Below are 21894 nucleotides of genomic sequence, written 5' to 3'. Positions count from 1 at the left end.
GTGACATCATCTGGGCTCTTTCTACTGCATTTTGCAACAATTTTTCCTGCCGATGCCACCAAATATTTATTTAGGAATATTTACAGAATGACAGTGGAACGGAAATGTGTTACTCATTTATGCTTCACGGACCGTTTATTAGTTCGGACCAATCATTAACAGCGCAGCGCTACGAACTTGCCAGTCGCGGGCCGATCTCGATTACATGGCGACACTGTTACTAGGAGAACCAGACTCTGGAGATCCAGTGAAGAAATCCATTGAATTCGCCTCAGAATTAATAACAATGCTGCGAGTTCCAGTGAGAAACATTTCGATTCGGCGCATATAATCCATAGATATCAGATCAAACAGCGCTGACGTGTAAACAAGGAGAAACACTTAGAGAAGGCTTTCAGTCCACAAATCAGCAACATTCAGGCTAATGTAGTAACTCTAACCATAACTATGGTATTGTGACATAAATAGTCAAACGCTTACAAGTACTACACTTTTTCCAGCACTTCAAATCTATAATATCATAAATAAATGTTATTTTTAAGGTGATGACCAACACATTTTTGTTTATCCTTCAAAGATTGACCTAAAACTAAAAATCTTAAGATGTAGGAAAACTCTTATTTATTTTATTAATTTAAAAATAATAAAATAAATAAATTACCATTGTAAACAGTAGGATGCTTATTGGCTATTTTCACTCCCTAATACAAATTATTTCACTCATTTTGCTTTTTAATGAATATTAAGACATTTTGAATGATAATAATTCAAGTTAATGTCATCTACACCCTAAATTAAAGGTTCACTGCGCAAGTCTCTGAGTTTTTGCAGAACTATGCCCCCTTCTGGCGACACGCGAAACTGCAACCAGAGTTGTGCACGCGGTTACATGGAGTTTGCGTTGGGGTTTGGGATGAACTAGAAGCCGGTCTCTTTGAATCCATCTTCTACTTTTGCAAAAGTCGCTTGAGTTGTCTTCGCTGATGCGGATAATGGCGGCGAATACACAAACCTGCCAGACATAGCCAGGTGAGCGTGAACGCGCATGACGTCACGCCCAGTCGATTCCGACCCGAATCCCTCTTATTTATTTTACTGTACAGGATTATAGAGGCAATCGCAGTGATCATAGAAGGGCTCATTCAGCCCATCAGGCAATTGTTTAAGCATGTATGGGTTAGAAAAACTGGTATTTTTAACATGAAATGTTGCGCAATGCACCTTTAAGCTTAGTGCTTTATTGTCAGCCCCAGTGCCACCAGATACTCTCTGCAGAACTCAGTGGCTCCTGTGCCGCTGCCCTCAGATGCTAGTCTGGAGCCTGTGGACTTAAAATAAAACTGCACATATCTGTATGTTAAGTCTATTTATTATTAAAAAATGTGTCATATCAAATGTGTCAATAACTATTACAGTTATTTTAGGGAAAATTTGAATAATTGCATTGCAATCTGATTTAAGGTGTGCCCCTGAATTTTCTGCTTGTGCTCCTAAAATTTTCAGTCAGGGGCTCCAGCGCTCCTAATGAAAAAACGTTAGTCTGGAGCCCTGCCCAGAACACTCTGCACCATTTCATAGTTGAACTGTTTATCTAAATGTGATGAAGTGCTTGAAAGTTTCTAACATGAATGTTCTTCAGCATCATGAATGAATGAAGAATAAACACCAACCTCTTTGTTCTTCAGGATCTTCAGTGTGTTTCATTCTGCAGGGTTCTGGATCACTCATGTTCTCTCTGTCCTCTTTAAGTGTCAATTTACAGGAGATCTGAAGACATCATCATAATAAATGAGGTGAAAACAGGAACTAATGACATAAAATAAGACAATTTTCAGCAGATGTGTTAACCCTCTGGGGTAATATGCGAGTGGGCGTCATTGATCCAACACCACCATGAATATTGAGTGGTTCACACCTGAGAAGACAACGACCCACATACTGGGGCTGCATACATAATGAGCCTTTCATTCAGGTGTGTGACTGAGCCACAAGAAAGAATGCAAGGACAATATTAATATATATACAGTGCTATGCATAAGTGAATACACCCATGCTAAAGTTGACTAAAAAGAGGAATAAAAAATCATATTTTGGAAATTGAACTTAAGGACACCAATTTTCTTTGTGAATGAATAATGTATCGTAAATAAATAAATGTTCTTCTTTAAAATACATGGTGCATAAGTGAGTACACCCCTATGTTAAATTCCCATAGAGGCAGGCAGATTTTTATTTTTAAGTATTTTTATTTTTTATTTTTTTAGGATACTATGCATCCTGATAAAGTTCCCTTGGCCTTTGGAACTAAAATAGCCCCACATCATCACATAGCCTTCACCATACCTAGAGACTGGCATGGGTTTATTTCAGTTAGCCTAAAAGCTAGTTTGATTTGCATTGAGAGATGATCTTATGGAAAGTACCCCATGCCAATCTCTAGGTATGGTGAAGGCTATGTGATGATGTGGGGCTATTTTAATTCCAAAGGCCAAGGGAACTTTATCAGGATGCATAGTATCCTAAAAAAAAATTAAAAAAAATACTTAAAAATAAAAATCTGCCTGCCTCTATGGGAATTTAACATAGGGGTGTACTCACTTATGCACCATGTATTTTAAAGAAGAACATTTATTTATTTACGATACATTATTCATTCACAAAGAAAATTGGTGTCCTTAAAGGTTGGATTTTTCCTAAATTTTTTAATTAGGAAAAATCATTTTTTTTTAATTAGGAAAAATCATTCACTTATGCATTAAGTGTAAATGTCATCATATATATATATAGTGCAATGCATAAGTGAATACACCCATGCTAAAGTTGACTAAAAAGAGGAATAAAAAATCATATTTTGGAAATTGAACTTAATGCCTTAATTAAAAAAATTAGGAAAAATCCAACTTTTAAATAAATAAATGTTCTTCCTTAAAATACATGGTGCATAAGTGAGTACACCCCTATGTTAAATTCCCATAGAGGCAGGCAGATTTTTATTTTTAAGTATTTAAAAAAAATTTTTTTTAGGATACTATGCATCCTGATAAAGTTCCCTTGGCCTTTGGAATTAAAATAGCCCCACATCATCACATAGCCTTCACCATACCTAGAGATTGACATGGAGTACTTTCCATAAGATCATCTCTCAATGCAAATCAAACTAGCTTTTAGGCTAACTGAAATAAAACCATGCCAATCTCTAGGTATGGTGAAGGCTATGTGATGATGTGGGGCTATTTTAATTCCAAAGGCCAAGGGAACTTTATCAGGATGCATAGTATCCTAAAAATAAAAAAATAAAAAATACTTACAAATAAAAATCTGCCTGCCTCTATGGGAATTTAACATAGGGGTGTACTCACTTATGCACCCTGTATTTTAAGGAAGAACATTTATTTATTTACGATACATTATTCATTCACAAAGAAAATTGGTGTCCTTAAAGGTTGGATTTTTTCCTAATTTTTTTAATTAAGGCTTTAAGTGCCAAGTGATGTTCAAATAACATTTTACATGTTTAAAAAAAGCCAAAATGCTTTCAAAATAAATGTTTTAAAACCCAGAGAATGTTGTTGGTTTCTATTTTCTAGTGTGACTACTCTTATGAAAGGTTAAAGTATAATATTTTTAATTATGTAATAATTAAAGCAGTTTTCCCTGTAAAAATACAATTTATTGCTGTAGACAATAGCGTAATACTGTAAAAAATATGTGGTATGTACTGTATTTTGTAATTACAGTGCAGTACTGTAAATGCTGTTTACAGTACTAGGTCTGTAAAAATACAGTATGTGGCTGGCAACCCAGCTGCCAGTATTTTATTGTAAATTTACAGTGAAAAGTTTTACAGTGTAGGTAATACTTCTATGGCAAGCCGTTTTAGCATTTAAACCTTTGTTCTGACTAACTATAAATATATTTAAAGCTAGTAACAATTGTATTTTGACGAGTGATAATAATAATTCGCCTAGTCAGAATGACAATTAGAGATATCTGCAATTATAATTGCACTAGTAAGAAATCCGATTTGAGATATCTGTAATGATGTAGAAAAGATATGAAGTAGTTCACTTCAGGGATTATTAAACGATGGCGGCAGCTGTTCTCGACAAAATAGCAAGAAAGTGTCAACAAACTGAAAGAGCTCAAAGTCAGGGAAATTGTGGTGAGCGCGAACTTCGTGCAATAGATGACTGCTTAAGAAATGCACAGAGAATTTCATATTTGCTACCTCTTGAGACGTATTAAGAATTGAAAAGAAATCTGGATGAAATTCGAACAATGCTGTCAACGCATTTGCAGAGTGAGGGAACTACAGCTTTTTCCGTTTCTCGAAGGAGCTCAGGTGAGTTTCTGGTTTTTAAAAACTAACTGTGATGTTCTTTATCTGCAGTAACCGCATACACAAGCGAGGCATCTCGGAAAGCTTGTTTTTGTCTTGTTTATGTGTTTGTTTATTGTCTGCTCTCTACATTCAGATTATCACACATCAATGTACCTTATTTACGTTTAAAAATAACAGGTCAAAGTTTAATTTTCATTTTTCAACTTTGCCTGGTCAAGTTCCATGACTCATAATAAAGAAATTGTATTTCTTCAACATTTGTACTAAAGAAAACAATATTGAAAAAGTAATTTAAATCTGCCATCAACATGTTTTTAGACCATTACCTTGTTCCATTCCATTCCTTCCTTTCTTTCCATTCTTATTTGTCACCATTTTTCTAATATTATACTGCTTGCCATTAGGAGCTGCATGTCAGTAAAACAAATATATGTTACTTTCAATTGCAGGTAGCCGAGGTAGACCAGCCATTCAAATAACACGTGACCAAATAGAATTTTTAATGAAGCAAGGTCACACAGTCAAGCGAATGGCAAGAATGTTAGGTTGGTCTAAGCAGGGATGCCCAGACTTCCCTCTCCCTAGACACTTCCTCCAGCTCTTCCGGGGGGACAGCGTGGCGTTCCCAGGCAAGCCAGGAGACATAGTCCCTCCAGTAAGGCTGAGCAATTTTATCGATTCTGCAACATAAATAGATTTTTTTTCCCAAGAAAGTATAGTTTTTTAAGCCGTGAGTATCGATACATGAGTCCCATTCAAATCCACCATGTTTACCCCCGTTCGCGTTGTAGGAAGAGCAATTTGGTCAGCCAGCCGCTAGTGTCGCTGTAGAGCAAGTTACTCATACTAACTTTACACAGACGCCGACGTCTACCTCTTCCTGTTTACGGAGTCAGAACAAGGAGATTCAAGAAAATGGCGGTGAATCTAAATCCAGCACCTTCATGCTTTAAAGCAGATGTGAGGGAGCACTTTGGGTTTAAAAAGAAGAAGGAAAGCGACGACTTAGAGAAAAGCATTGCGGTTTTCAAGCTGTGTGACACAAACATGAAATACTCTGGAAATACCACCAACCTACGAGCCCACCTAAAATGTCACCACCCGGACAAGGTAATGCAAACGGAGGACCCCAAGTAGCTGCGGCCACGTGACCTAAAACAAACCATGCTGGACATCGATGGCGGTTGTTCCCACAAGTTTCCATTTGCTTCACCATGGTCGCAGAAAATTACAGAGTCCATTGCCTACTTTATTTGTCAGGATTTGAGACTATATCTGGTGGTAGAAAACGCTGGCTTTAGGCGCATGGTGAACACGATGGAGCCCCACTATCCTATTCCAACCTGTGAAGACCTCACCAAGGTTTGCATTCCCAGGCTGTACGCTCAGACAAGGGCACACGTGCGACGGCTGGACCTCGCGCACAACTAAAGCATATGTCACCATCACGGCCCACTTTATCAACGAGGAATGGGAGCTCGTTACGTATGTTTTACAAACCAGGGAAATGCCCGAGAGCCACACCAAACACAACCTGGCAGAACATCTGAGAAAGGCCCTCGCTGAGTGGGAATTCACAGAAAAGGATCCAGTAATCATCACTGACAATGCGTCAAATATGACAATCACAGCTGATAAGGCAGCATTCACACTTCATGTCAAATGCTATGCTCACACACTAAATCTGGCTGCACACCGTGCCCTCAAAATCACAGCACAGTCACACGCCTGCTGGGAAGGGTGAGACGCATTGTGAATTTCTTCAGATGGAGCACCACAGCCAACCACATGCTGAAAGAGAAACAGAGGCTTCTACGACTACCAGAGCACAAGCTGATGACGGATGTGGTTACCAGGTTAGTGTGTGGTTACTTTTCAATAGTTTATTTAGTTTTTTTATTACTAATTTGTTTTGTCATTTATGTAAAAAATGCATCATTCTGTGAGCATTCTGTGCATCCATGTTGTGAAGTATGAAGGGCGCTATAGGTCTATACACTCACCTAAAGGATTATTAGGAACACCATACTAATACTGTGTTTGACCCCCTTTCGCCTTCAGAACTGCCTTAATTCTACGTGGCATTGATTAAACAAGGTGCTGAAAGCATTCTTTAGAAATGTTGGCGCATATTGATAGGATAGCATCTTGCAGCTGATGGAGATTTGTGGGATGCACATCCAGGGCACAAAGCTCCCGTTCCACCACATCCCAAAGATGCTCTATTGGGTTGAGATCTGGTGACTGTGGGGTCCATTTTAGTACAGTGAACTCATTGTCATGTTCAAGAAACCAATTTGAAATGATTCGAGCTTTGTGACATGGTGCATTATCCTGCTGGAAGTAGCCATCAGAGGATGGGTACATGGTGGTCATAAAGGGATGGACATGGTCAGAAACAATGCTCAGGTAGGCCGTGGCATTTAAACGATGCCCAATTGGCACTAAGGGGCCTAAAGTGTGCCAAGAAAACATCCCTCACACCATTACACCACCACCACCAGCCTGCACAGTGGTAACAAGGCATGATGGATCCATGTTCTCTTTCTGTTTACGCCAAATTCTGACTCTACCATCTGAATGTCTCAACAGAAATCAAGACTCATCAGACCAGGCAACATTTTTCCAATCTTCAACTGTCCAATTTTGGTGAGCTTGTGCAAATTGTAGCCTCTTTTTCCTATTTGTAGTGGAGATGAGTGGTACCCGGTGGGGTCTTCTGCTGTTGTAGCCCATCCGCCTCAAGGTTGTGCGTGTTGTGGCTTCACAAATGCTTTGCTGCATACCTCGGTTGTAACAAGTGGTTATTTCAGTCAAAGTTGCTCTTCTATCAGCTTGAATCAGTCGGCCCATTCTCCTCTGACCTCTAGCATCAACAAGGCATTTTTGCCCACAGGACTGCCGCATACTGGATGTTTTTCCCTTTTCACACCATTCTTTGTAAACCCTAGAAATGGTTGTGCGTGAAAATCCCAGTAACTGAGCAGATTGTGAAATACTCAGACCGGCCCGTCTGGCACCAACAACCATGCCACGCTCGAAATTGCTTAAATCACCTTTCTTTCCCATTCTGATATTCAGTTTGGAGTTCAGGAGATTGTCTTGACCAGGACCACACCCCTAAATGCATTGAAGCGACTGCCATGTGATTGGTTGATTAGATAATTTCATTAATGAGAAATTGAACAGGTGTTCCTAATAATCCTTTAGATGAGTGTAAATAAAGCATATTTATTTTATTTAACTACAGGTGGAATAGTGCGCAACCAGCCATCTGCGCAGCCCTGCTCTCGAGTGAAGTCAGGAAGACCGAGAAGGATCTGTGCACACTGACTGAGTCAGATGTGACAACAGCTGAAGAAGTAGTCATCGCGCCGAAGCCCATGAAGGAGGCTACACAGTACATGTCCAAGGAGAACACCCCACACTGTTAGTCGTCGCACCCCTCCAAGACACACTGATCAATGGACTGAAACCGATCGAAGGTGAATCTGCCGTCATAAAAGAGATGAAGGCTGCCATGGCTGGGGATCTTCAGAAGAGGTACATTGACCTCAAGGCAACTCTTCATGCATGTTCAGCGATGGATCCAAGATTCAAAAGTCTTCCCTTCCTGACTGAAAATGAAAGACAGGAAGTTTATGATGGACTGATTGTAGAGGTTGCAAGACTGAGCATGCAGCCATCAGAGGTAAGGCAGTGATGGTACTGCTAGGTTTAACCTTTGGCCTTGTACCCTATCCGCCATCTCCTGGCGAGAGTAAGCATAGGCCGAAATAATGCATTGCTCAAAGTTTAAAAGGCAAATCCTAGAACGTTAACAGTTTAAAATAGATAAATATTAAATAGATTAAAAATCATAAATACAATAATGTTAACAGGTATAAAGGCTTTAATTAAATATAGTAATCAAAATATTTATAAAATAAAAGCTCATGAATTTCATTTCATGTTGACTTAGTCACTTTGGAGTGTGGATGAAGACAGCAAATGCTTGTGCTGATGATGAGGGGATGGCATCTAAAGAAGACGCTGTAGATGAAGGAGAGCAATTCATGGAAGGAGAGAGCAGTCAAGGTCAGTATCACCCATTGTTATCCAGTGAAGCGCACTGTGTTATCTGAACCTCTGTGTAGGAATTATGGAATGTGCTTAACTACAAGTAATGAGTTTTTGTTTTTATTGTTTATTTATTTGAAGGTCAGCGTCCTCCACCCATGAATCCAAGGCTGTCTTGTCCACTGGCTGCCCTTCTTGGTGAACGATACAGTGGTGGTGCAGCACGACCCAAGACAAATACCCAAGAGGACGAGGCCAAGGAGCAGATGACTCGCTACAAGGAGGCAGATCTCCTGGAAGTGAAAGAAGATCCACTGGTCTGGTGAAAGGAGCACCAATATCAGTATCCACTCATGTCAAAACTTGCTAAAAGGGACCTCTGTGTCCCTGGCACTAGTGTTTCCTCAGAGAGGGTCTTTTCCACCGCCTGAGATATCATCACTGCTCAGAGAAGTGCACTTCTCCCAGAGCACGTTGATCAGATTATATTCCTGAACAAAAATCTGAGGACAATGTAAATCACTTGGTCTGCAGTTATGTGAAGAGGAGAGTTTCTGTTTAGTGTTCACTTAAGCGACTCTGCTAAGATGGGTACAATTTTAAGTTGGCTTAAATGTTGCTCCTATGGACTTGAACTATTGGCTGCCATGGTTTATTTTTCTTTTCTGCTGGCTAGACTGGCTACCTCACATACTTGTAGGCCTACAGGCCTTATACTACTCGGCTAAGACGAGTACATTGTAAGTTAAATGTTTAAATGTTCTTCTGAGTGATTTGAATTATTGGATGTTTTGGAGAAGTCATGCCTCTATGTTTACTTACATGGTGGCTAGACTGGCTACCTCATATGTTCAGTGTCAAGCTAAAAAAGCTGTCAAAGAAACTGTTCAGAACAGGCCACTTACTGCAATTTTTAACTCTCCATTGTTAATTGCAATACTGCACTTTATTTACTTTTCAAAGGCTTGTAAGCTACAGTTTGCAGTGTTTCAATGAATGGAACTAATTTTCTCAACACATATTTGATTCATTTTGTCCAGCATTTGCAAGCTGTAGACTCTCTGTCCAGTCAGAGACATATATTTTGTAATTACTGTTTTTAGTTTTCAGTTCAATTATTTCAATCCAAGTAAATGGAAACTCACAAGATCTCACCAAAATCACTCTGTCCCCTTTAAATCTTTCAGAAAATGATGTAAGTGTATCGTATTATATCGAATTGTATCGAATAGTATCGTTGGCTGAATATCATGATATATATCGTATCGTGAGCTGAATATCATGTATCGTATCGTGAGATTAGTGTATCACTACAGCCCTACCCTCCAGTGTGTCCTAGGTCTTCCCCGGGATCTCGTCCTGGCGGGACATGCCCGGAACACCTTCCCGGGAAGGCATCCAGGAGGCATCCGGAAAAGATTCCTGAGCCACCTTAGCTGGCCCCTCTCGATGTGGAGGAGCAGCGGCTCTACTTCTCACCCTATCTCTAAGGTATCGCCCAGCCACCTTGCGGAGAAAGCTAATTTCGGCCGCCTGAATCCGGGATCTTGTCCTTTCGGTCATGACCCACAGCTAATGACCATGGGTGAGAGTAGGAACGTAGATTGACCGGTAAATCGAGAGCTTCGCCTTGCAGCTCAGCTCTTTCTTCACCACGACAGACCAGTACATCGACTGCATTACTGCAGAAGCTCAGGGCGTACTCAGGGCGCATGCTCATGCAGCAACCAGCAGCGAGGCACGTTTTTGTCTTATGTTATGTTTGTTCATTGTTTTGTTTATTCTTGCACTAAATAGGAACGGCCTGAGAGAATGAGAAGGAATTTATTGACTTTTTTCCTTACGCTGTTTTGTTGGGAAACAAATAGCATGGAGTGCACCGCTTTGATTTTTTTGTGGACGGCGTTCCACCTTGTGGAAACTCTGAATGAGTTGCCCAACCCAACGCACATCCGATACAGCAGGGACTTTCTCTTAAAATGGAGCAACTTTCAGGTCAACAACCCTCCCTCGGATTTAATCTTCCCTAATCTCAACTGTTTCCCCGATCAATCGAGAGAAAAAGGAAAAGGGGAATTTACCAGTGAGCTACTCCGCAAGACCAGGAAGCGAGGTAAGCGAGGTGGCGTACTCCAAAGACTGAGAAAACAATCTTTCTCCTGGATCCCCCTGCCTTCTATTATTCTATCAAATGCCCAGTCACTTCGAAATAAAACTGATGAGCTGCAAGCCCACGTACGTTTCCAGCATGAATTTAGAGATGCGTGTTTACTGGCAATTACAGAGACATGGCTTTCGGGAAGTGATTTGGACTTGGAACTGGTCATTGATTGCTTTGGGGTACCTGTACACCTGGACCGAGATGCGAGTGTCACTGGAATGTCGCGAGGTGGGGGGTTTTGCCTATACGTGAACCAAAGATATTGTAAAAAAATTCTTGTCAGAGAAAATTTGTGCACTAAAGATGTTGAACTATTGTCAAATCTAATACTCCACTTTAATCGAGGAATCGTGACAGCCCTAGTCTGCTATCAGACCAGCTCATCTCTTCCATGGAGATGAAAACCCATCTAAAGCACACAGATTTTAGAAACACACACACTTTATAAAACAGCAAGGATAAAGACAATTAGGAAAAATAATCTGACACTGAAATGGATTCGTATTAACCTTAATTAACCATATTAAAAGCTTACTTTTCTAGTTGATCACTCAAAGATGTGACATTGCGATCTACTGGATATCCAGTGTTAGTTCAGTGTAATTGCCACGTGCTGAGCAACAAAATCTCTTCTGTGTAAGTTAGTCACAGTCAGATCACTTTATCTCCACCAGTGTTGCCAGATTGGAAATGTCAAAGTATTGTACCAGAAGCTCAAAATGATCGTATTTGGAAGAAAATTATCGTACACAAGTCAAACGTAACAGAATACAGCTATTTATTGACCAACAACTTTTTGACACGACATGAAAAGTACTTTTTTGCTAAAATATCAACCTCAGCTTGGAAAAAACTGGCCTAAGCAGAAAGGTTAAAAGGCTTTTTTTTTTTTTTTTTTTTTTTTTGCAAAACATACAGAGATGACATGTTAATGATACACAACTTTGTATACAATATACAAAAAGAACATTAACTTGTGCTCATGTGAATGTCATTCTCCACGATGATTGGCCGAGAAGACATAACGTGAGATGAGATTAAAGACATGCGTATCTCCACGTTCAGGTTCTTCTCACGGTAGACGTAGAATCCACAGCTAGATCAATGAGTATAGAAGCCCTATGATTACAACCACCATCATTTGAAGTGTCACACAATTCTGAGATTTTTTTTCATTATTTATCACAAATCGAACAGAGGTCACAATTATGTATGTATGTCTGGCAACAATGATCTCCACTTATAGCTGGTGTGTGGTGATGGTTTTAATAACCGTGAGTCTCGGGCTGGTTTGTCTTCTTCTGTTGATTATCATCACACTGCGGTATTTCATGATCACAGCAGAGAGAGACGAGAAGAAGAGTTACAGGAGCACAGCTGAAGAGTTTGATCAAACTAAATACTACATATGTGGTTTCTCCACTGCATGGATCTTCATGTGTCGCTTCATGTCACTTTTAATAGAGAAACTCTTCCCACACTGATCACACGTGTGCGGCTTCTCTCCAGTGTGGATCATCTCATGTGTTTTCAGAGTTGAAGACTGACTGAATCTCTTGTCACAATGTGAACACATGTAAGGTTTTTCTCCAGTGTGAATTCTCTGGTGCCGTTTTAAATCTATCCCTGTAGCAAAAGTCTTCTCACACTCAAAGCACATGTACTCTCTCACACCAGTGTGAATTTTCTCATGTCTATGTAAAGTTGGCAGCCATGAAAAACCCTTTCCACACACAGAACATGAATGCGGCTTCTCCTTCATATGAACTGTCTGGTGTCTCTTCAGGTCTGATGCCCAAATAAATGTTTTGCCACATTGATCACATGAGAACGGCTTTACTCCACTGTGAACTCTCCTATGCACATCAAGATTAGGTTTGTGTGTGAAACTCTTTCCACATTGATCACATGAGAACAGCTTATCTCCTGTGTGGATGCTCATGTGAATCTGAAGACTTTGTTTGTATGGGAATCTCTTTCCACACTGATCACACGTGTGTGGTTTCTCTCCAGTATGGATTCTCATGTGCCGACTAAAATTAGGTTTTTGTGTGAAACTCTTCCCGCATTGATCACATGTGAACGGCTTCTCTCCAGTGTGAACTCTCATGTGAATCTCAAGACTACATTTGCTTGTGAAGCTCTTCCCACACTGAGTGCAGGTGAAAGATTTCTTGGCTCTTCTTTTCTTTAAAAATGTCTTTTTAGTCTTTGAGCGACTCAAAGGTTTTCCCCCAGGTTTGACATGATGTTCCTCCTCCACTTCACTCAGTTCTTCACTCTCCTCCTCCACTTCATTCGGTTCTTCACTCTCCTCCTCCACTTCACTCGGTTCTTCACTCTCCTCCTCCACTTCACTCGGTTCTTCACTCTCTTCACTCTCCTCCTTCACTTCCCTCGGTTCTTCACTCTCCTCCTCCACTTCACTCGGTTCTTCACTCTCCTCCTTCACTTCACTCGGTTCTTCACTCTCTTCACTCTCCTCCTTCACTTCCCTCGGTTCTTCACTCTCCTCCTTCACTTCCCTTGGTTCTTCACTCTCCTCCTTCACTTCTTCACTCTCCTCCTTCACTTTACTCAGTTCTTCACTCTCCTCCTTCACTTCACTCAGTTCTTCACTCTCCTCCTTCACTTCACTCAGTTCTTCACTCTTCTCGCTCTCTTCCATCAGGTCTGAAATGAAAGAAAAAAGTTTGTTTGCATTTTCTAAGGATGTACTGAATGTTTTGCCACTGAAATTATTTGGCTGAATATATCAACAACAGCACTTTTGATGTTCGGTCGAATAAGCGAAAAGACAGAATGTGAGTGTGAATCAAATGTGAGTGAATTGTGAATCCAGCAAATATGTCGCCAGTGTGGAAGCATATTAGAGTCTCAGAGAAAGACACAAAAATGGCCGTTTGCAGACACTGTTCTGCTGAACTGTCGAAGGGTGTATCTGCAAAAACTTAGGCTACAGCACTATTTAGTGAAATTCAAGTCAACGTGGAAATCTCAAGTCAGAGATGCGTGTGTTTAACAAGAATCTTCAAAAAGAGTATCAAGTTATAAATTATGCACTGTAAGTTGTGAAAAATAACTCTAATGTTGTATCGGGCTGAAGGACGCCCACCAGAAGTGACAGCGCGCGATCCCGAATTCACTTTTCTTTGTGCCTGAATGGTACACAGGTGTCAGTCAAGGCACCTTTGTGCCACACAGGTGTCAGTCAAACTGCCCATCATGTGGAGTATCTCACGTAAATACAGTCGGTTATGGCTCAACTGCTCGGTGAAAACTGGATATGTTTCAGTTAGTCAGTATACTGTATTACCGGTAGATCCAAGCATTTGGTCTTAAAATTACAGCAGCCTTAAATACCTGTCTGTGTCATATTCATGTTAATCAAACAACAAAATATGCACTTTTTTGTTGTAAGCATACAAACGTTACATTCCGTCAGCAGTTAGTTATAGGCCTAATATAAGCGAAAAACCCCGTTCGGTATTCGGCCATCGGCCAAGTCTTTCATTATTTTCGGCTTCGACCAAGAATTTTCATTTCGGTGCATCCCTAGCATTTTTAGCAAATCCAACAATTCAAAGAGAGAAATATGAAGTTAAAGGTCATAAAAGTGAGCCCTGATGTAATCACTTTTTACATTTTGTATTTTTGCCTATTTATAAATTAATTATACGTCCCAATTACTAATGACTTACTTCTAGCTTCTGACCAAGGCTATATCTCTATACTAGTTTTACTTGATCTTTGTGCTGCGTTCGACACTATAGATCATAAAATACTCTTAGATCGATTACAAAATTACACTGGTATTCAATGACAGGCATTACGGTGGTTTAGATCATATCTATCCGGCCGTTACCATTTTTTATGTACTTAAATGAGGAAGAATCTAAGATAATGTCAGTAAATTATGGAGTGCCTCAAGGCTCTGTGTTCGGCCCTCTGCTATTTTCAATGTATATGCTGCCACTTGGTAATATTATTACGAAATTTTCCACTGTTATGTCGATGATACTCAGTTAAATATTTCCTCACGACCAGATAAATTCTCTAAATTGTCTAACTTAACAGAATGTGTTAAAGATATAACATATTGGATGACCTGTAATTTTATTCTATTAAATTCAGCTAAGACAGAGGTATTACTTATTGGACCAAGTACACAGAATCTCGTAGAATACAATTAGCATTTGGAAGGATGTCCTGTAACTCCATCATCTACAATTAAAGACCTGGGCGTTATATTAGACAGCAACTTATCTTTCCACCTCAGAAACATCGCTAAACTCTGGAATTCTGTTTCTGATGCAGAAAAGTTAGTTCATGCTTTCATGACCTCTAGACTAGATTACTGTAATGGAGTAAATATGCATTTCCTTTATGTACAGTAGAGGGCGCCGCTCAAACAAACCTTTCAGCTGCTGCCCTTCTGGATTAAAGAACAATAGGATACAGGAGAAGGAGGTTCAACACTCTTATTTCTAAATCTAATCTAAAGCAATTTTGCTTATTAGTATGGTTGAATTAGATCATTGAAGGTCAGCAGCAAAGGCATTGGTTAACAAAGTGAGATTAAGTACATAAGGTATATTTGTGTAATTTAATATAGTGAATTCTAAAATGATAAAAATCTAAATTTTAGATTTTTAATCTTAAATTCATGTGTGGATGATACCACAAAAAAGCACAAATAAATAAATCTCACGAGATGCGCTGGGACCCCGCTAAACGGGAACACACTTCAAGCCCCCAATGTTCAACCCAAACTACGCCCTTGACCTCCTCACTTTATTTTTCCTTTAAACAGGGACAGGAGAGTTGTCAGTCGAAAATTTGAAAACAGTAACTTAAATATTTTGTTGCAAATTGAAAAAGTAATGTGTTACTTTACTAGTTACTTGAAAAGTAATCTGATTACCTAACTCAAGTTACTTGTAATGAGTTTCTCCCAACACTGCAAATGCCTGTGTGTGTTTGTATTGTCCATCTCAGGAGATCAAAGTATCTGAGGTTATTTCAGCCTTACACTGTTACTCCTGACATGATTTTCCTGATTTTAACAACAGAGCATTTCTTAAAACTGTGACACACAGGAAGTGACATCATCTGGACTCTTTCTACTGCATGATTGGAAGACAAGAAAATAATCTCAATCCATTGTCTCAGTTTTTACACAAACTGTAGCATTGACTGTATTCATCAACTCTGTTACCAAAGTTACTGTAAGAAGAATAATTTATATAATTATGATTAACTTCTATAACTTATGAGAAATATAATAAAAATAATATTTATAAAATATTTTATAAAATGTATAAAATAAATATTACTATAAAATGGCTTTTGCTCAAATTATGATTACAACCCTGTCAGCCATTGGAAAGTTCATTTACCCGTATTTTCCGCACTATAAGGCGCACTTAAAAGCCTTTATTTTTTTCAAAAAACGACAGTGCGCCTTATAATCCGGAGCACCTTATATATGGATCTGGAGCCTTATGTTAACGTCTGTTAAACAACCGCTGACTTAAACCTTGTTTATACTTTCGCCTGACACCGGAGCGCGAGCCTCCGCTGACTGCGCGCGCAACTCCCCAAACAGACGAGGCATTTATACTTGACGCAACTGTTTTGTTTTAGACTGAACACCAGACCATATAACTGATTTAGACGCGCAAACTGGGTGCCGGTGTGATGAGATGTACTAATATCCGTCTGCTCGGGCAAATTCGGCTCAAAGTCATGCATCTTCGGATTCAGAGGCGCGCGCGCTGTTAAGCCGAATCTGCCCGAGCAGACGGATATTATTTTTTTTATTAACTTCGCGCTCATGCGGACGCGTCGAGTATAAACAAGGTATCTTGGTTTACATTTGGACTTTGGATGTGATCTTAGGCTTGAAAAGGTTGGTGACCACTGCATAACGCAAACCAAGTCAAACGTTTGACTGCAGTATCTTCTATTCTATGCGCCTTATAATCCGGTGCGCCCTATATATGAAAACAGTTCTAAAATAGGCCATTCATTGAAGGTGCGCCTTATAATCCGGTGCGCCTTATAGTGCGGAAAATACGGTACTTGATAGTTTGCTGTTTACTGCTTCAAAAATAATACAAATAATAATGTAAATATACACTGTATATAAATACAATGTTGTAAACTGCATTAGAAGATGTCCGACATTTTGCTAAAATAGTAGCAAAAAAAAAGTGAACCAGATATAAAATAAGTGTAAATTATGGGAGATAATTTGACCTGATGTTGACAATCAATGTGAAAGTTTATCCAGCCTCCCTCTACTGACCATTTGAACTGTTTATCTAAATGTGATGAAGTGCTTGGATGTTTCTAACATGAACATTCTTCAGCATCATGAATGAATGAAGAATAAACACCAACCTCTTTGTTCTTCAGGATCTTCAGTGTGTTTCATTCTGCAGGGTTCTGGATCACTCATGTTCTCACTGTCCTCTTTAATAAACTCAATCTTTGCAGATTTCAGCTCTTCCTGATGCTCTGATGCTCGTCTTCACTTGTAGCTGATGGGAATTTACAGCATTTATTGGAGAATTACAGTGGGCGGAGCTTCACTGATGATGAATTACAGTGGGAGGAGCTTCACTGATGATGAATTACAGTGGGAGGAGCTTCACTGATGATGTGATTGTGTGGGAGGAGCTTATCGGCCCAAATCAAAAATCAGTTAGTGAGGTTTTTTTAACTACATGTCACATCTGTAAAATCATGTACATCATGTCTTTCTGTCTATCATAAAGTTACTGATGCTCATTCAACTCAGAACCCTGAAATGATTCTCTTTCTTCATTCAAATATTGTTGTGGAGTCTGTCACTTCATTAAAAATTATTGGGGTTTTGATGCCAGAGAATAAACTTTAATATCCAATATTTTTTATTTTAATTAACAAAGCAGAGTGCATTTGCAAAAGCAACTCGAGTCCAGTATCGAACATATATACACCTCAAAGGTAATCAATACATTCCATATACTTTTATTTTAAGCAGTGAACATGAGACTAAGGAATTCACCATCTATGAGCATTTCCATCCATTCCAGTCGCAAGCTTTGCTTCTCTTATGCTCCTGCCCTGAGTCAGATATAATAGTATAATGTCTTTGATCATATTCTCAAAGATTTCACTTAATCCAGTCAATAACCAATACAAATAATCTACAATATGCAGAAATAAAGAAAAACATTATTTTAATGTAAATTCTTCCAAATACAAATAATGATAAAAAAAACAGTTAAACTCAGAAATAAATGTACATATAGTAATCATCAAATCCCCTCAGTCTGCTGACACCAATGAAATGAGCTTTAAGTGTCAATTTACAGGAGATCTGAAGACATCAGCATAATAAATGAGGTGAAAACAGGAACTATTGTCATGAAATAAAGAGTGTTTTCAGCAGATCTGTTAATATTGATGAGCCTCAGACTATCAACACTCATTCAACAAGCCATTCAGGATCATCAGCAGATCATCTCACTTTATTCTGAGTGTTTGCTGTTAGAAACACATTATTTGAGTCAGGATACATGACAAAAGCCTGTAAAACTGCTATATTGAAAGATGATACTGTTATTTCTCACCATCTGACACAAAAATATAACATTTTATTAACATTATCTAATAATAACATTGTCCTGTTGAACCCCCATTTTAATTTGGCATTAACAGTTTTACTGACTTAAAAGGACTTTGTTGCACTATGCTGGAGGGAGTAAAGTTCATAAATGATCGTTCTTTCTCATAGGATTCTGTAAAACTATATTGGGTGGACCTCTGTCCCTCTAGGGGGGTTCGGGGATATGCTCCCCCGCAAGAACATTTAGTCGATTTTAAGGTTAAATGCATCAATCTGGTGCACTTTGAGAGCTGGGAATTAAAAGCTTCAACCCATTAACTGTGCACATTGAACAAAGAAAAAGCATTGACTTGTACCTGGACATTAAAGAGGGCTCAAACATCTTTTTAGTTATGATATAGAGTCTCAAGTCTACATTACATTATCACTGGTGTTTATGATTTATATAAGTATTCCTATAGAAACTTCACAAGCTCAAAGTGTAGAGTGGCCACGGCTTTAACTAGATTGAAGTTAACTATTTTTATTAGCTTTAACTGTGTCCTACATGTTTTACTCAACACTGTTACTCCTGACATGATTTTCCTCTTTTCAAAAACACAGTATTTCTTAAAACTGTGACACACAGGAAGTGACATCATCTGGGCTCTTTCTACTGCATGATGGGAAGACAAGAACATAATCTCAATCCATTGTCTCAGTTTTTACATAAACTGTAGCATTGCTACAGTAATTGAGTGAATTGACCCAGTTCAAATAAAGATTCATGCCATTCTCATTTGTCACAATATGGAGTCACTGGCCACTTTCACACATTAAACCTGTTAAATTACCGTTCAGTTGCTGAATCAATTGTTCTAGTGCCATGTGTTACACAAGATGGAGTTTCGGTTCCTTGCCATTGTCACCTTTGTTGCCATTGGCTTTTGGCTTGCTTAGTTGGGGACATTAAATTTAACATTTAATTTCATTTTCAACAATAATACTGATCTGCCTACATTGACACCATTATATGAGAACTGAACTAAGCTGGACGATGACATCACGGTTTTCTCCAGAGCGGCTATATATAAATGAACTAAATCAATAAACTTTTTTACAACAAAAATGAAACATCACTGAACTTACTTAAGCTAGACTGTGGAACTTTAATAGATCTGAAGACATCAGCATAATAAAGGAGGTGAAAACAGGAACTATTGTCATGAAATAAAGAGTGTTTTCAGCAGATCTGTTAATATTGATGAGCCTCAGACTATCAACACTCATTCAACAAGCCATTCAGGATCATCAGCAGATCATCTCACTTTATTCTGAGTGTTTGCTGTTAGAAACACATTATTTGAGTCAGGATACATGATAAAAGCCTGTAAAACTGCTCTACTGAAAGAAAATATTGCAATTTCTGTAATTGCAGCATAATATGTCCAAATTAAGTTTGATCTTATGATAACTACATTAATCACTATAAAGTAGTTAGATCATTAAAATAATAACATTTTACATTTGGCAGACGCTTTTATCCAAAGCGACTTACATTGCATTCAAGATACAAATTTTACATTTTGTCAGTTCTTGCTTTCCCTGGGAATCGGACCCGTGACCTTGGCGTTGCTAGCACCAACGCTCTACTGTTTGAGCTACAGGAAAGCCTGAATTTTATATGCGCAGAAACTGAAAATGATCATAAAACTTTTACAAATAAAGAGCACCACAAGCACTATTGTTCCAAGAGCAAAACACTGTTCATATGTATTAGTATTGCTTTAAATGACAATCCCAATGCATCTTTTTCATTATCGATGTGTATATTAAAATCACCAACAATTAGTACTTTATCTGCAGTCAATATTAATTCTAATAGTCCTAAACCTAATTCTGATAGAAATTGCGCAAATTCTTTGATAAAATCTTTATGGTGCCCTGGTGACCTGTATACAGTAGCCGGCACAAATCTCAAACGTGATTTATCGTTTAGACTATATATTTTTATATTTTTACATAAAATCCTGGGCATATTTTAAGTAAAAGTAAATCGCTAGTTAATACCACTAACAAGGCTCAAAATAGCCTCACACTAACACAGTAGCATAATGAGGGTCCCTACATGCAAACCGAAGCATTGAGAACTTTGTAAGTGTACAGACAGTTTAATAAGAAGATACTTTATAAAGACAGTACATTATGCATACACAGACAGGAGCCATCTTGGAAAACAGTCTGGACTAATCGAGTCACGAACGCCGTGCTGAAAGTGCTGAACAATGAAGTTTGAGTGACATTACGATGCTGAAAATACAGTGTATTAACGGTGAAAATCCTTGACATCAAAGTTAGGCAGGGGACTGATTACTTTCATGTATTCCTCTTTAATTATATAACCATTTACCTCAATTACAAGAAAAGCACTTCTCCACTTCTACATAATATTGCTATTCCATATTGATTCCATACTTCAGCTCCCAACCAAGGCCTGTGCTGGCATCTAAGCATTACTCCATCCTTTTAAAACAATATCAAATCACAACAAAATGGAAAGCAGTAATTGTAAGGGCACAATATTTTATTTTGTGTATTTATTATTTCAAATATATAAGTCACCACTTTACCTGAATGTATAATGGTGATGCTACTGCACGTTACAGTCTAACTACTGTTACTTGTTTATGTAGGGTAGAGACCAAAATATAGAGTAAATTGATTCCTAAAGATACCTATAAACCTGGGGCTCAGGTCAGGAAGCAGACAGACTGGCTAAACCGACCGTCTTCTAGCTGTCTCACGTCACCAAGGTCAGATAAATCCCATCACATAGAGCCTCTTTCACCTAGATATCATCATATAGAGACTGTGTCTGTTCCCCGAATTAGGACATACAAAAAACTCCTAAACCCATTCAAGGGTAAAATTTTTATTGATGTTCAACAAATAAAAAACAGATATAATACGGATGAACAAATGATAAAGCTTGGGTTGCTGAATATTCCATCCCTTACTTCAAAAGCACTCATTGTTAATGATATGATTACTGACTTTAATCTCGACGTGCTGTGTTTGACAGAAACCTGGCTAAAACCAGACAATTATATTACTTTAAATGAGTCCACCCCGCAAGATTACTGTTATAAACATGAACCTCGTCTGAAAGGCAAAGGGGGAGGAGTTGGGGTAACACTATAATAACTGCACACTATTAATCATTAGTTAAGCATTAGTAAACAGTTAATTAATCATTTATAAAACTTTAATAAACATTAATAAGCAGTTTATAAATACAGCTATAAATGCTTTATATTTTATTTGAAAGCATATCTATCATGCGTTTAATAATTGTATTTTCATACTTTATTAATGATCAATTTATCATTTCTAAATGAGGTATTGCATTATTTACAAACCAGTTATTCAGGAGCGGTCAGTGATTCATAAGATCACTTATAAAGTGTAAGTAAATGTAGTTAATTCAGGTAGTAATAAAGCATTTAGTAGTGGTCAGTTAACTATTTGTGTGAGCTCATCTAAAGTGGGGACTTGTAAAGCATTTATAAAGGAGATTTAAAGGCTCATTTATCTTTTAAACCAAAAAATGAAACAAACACAACACAGTGATACAGAACATCAAAATATTTAAATGAGCCTTTACATCTTTATAAATGCTTTACAAGGCATAACTAGTCCTCACTTTAGATGAGCTCACACAAATAGTTAACTGAC

At 38.4% G+C, this 21894-nt stretch overlaps 2 protein-coding genes and 1 long non-coding RNA gene across 4 annotated transcripts in view; 2 read left to right on the top strand and 1 right to left on the bottom strand.

Moving 5' to 3' along the window:
- Nucleotides 1–21894, top strand: part of LOC309494322 (uncharacterized protein) — a 243868-nt gene that overhangs the window by 193763 nt on the left and 28211 nt on the right. The window lies entirely within an intron of this gene.
- LOC309474432 lies at nt 5748–8667 on the top strand. Its single transcript, XR_014197288.1, has 4 exons — nt 5748–6209; nt 7937–8033; nt 8304–8419; nt 8543–8667. It is a non-coding gene; the product is annotated as an uncharacterized lncRNA (long non-coding RNA).
- Nucleotides 11965–17229, bottom strand: LOC309506633 (uncharacterized protein; the record flags this gene model as incomplete). Its single annotated transcript, XM_082180530.1, has 2 exons — nt 16968–17229; nt 11965–13235 (listed from the first exon to the last, which is right to left on the bottom strand). The coding sequence occupies exons 1-2, from the start codon at nt 17023–17025 to the stop codon at nt 11965–11967; spliced, it is 1329 nt and encodes a 442-aa protein (XP_082036656.1). The 5' UTR covers nt 17026–17229.

The sequence above is a fragment of the Leuciscus leuciscus genome, assembly GCF_965113295.1.
Source record: "Leuciscus leuciscus genome assembly, chromosome: 1".
Taxonomy (NCBI): Eukaryota; Metazoa; Chordata; class Actinopteri; order Cypriniformes; family Leuciscidae; genus Leuciscus; species Leuciscus leuciscus.
The sequence above is the reverse complement of the archived record's forward strand: the minus strand, read 5'-3'. Positions and strand labels throughout refer to the sequence as shown.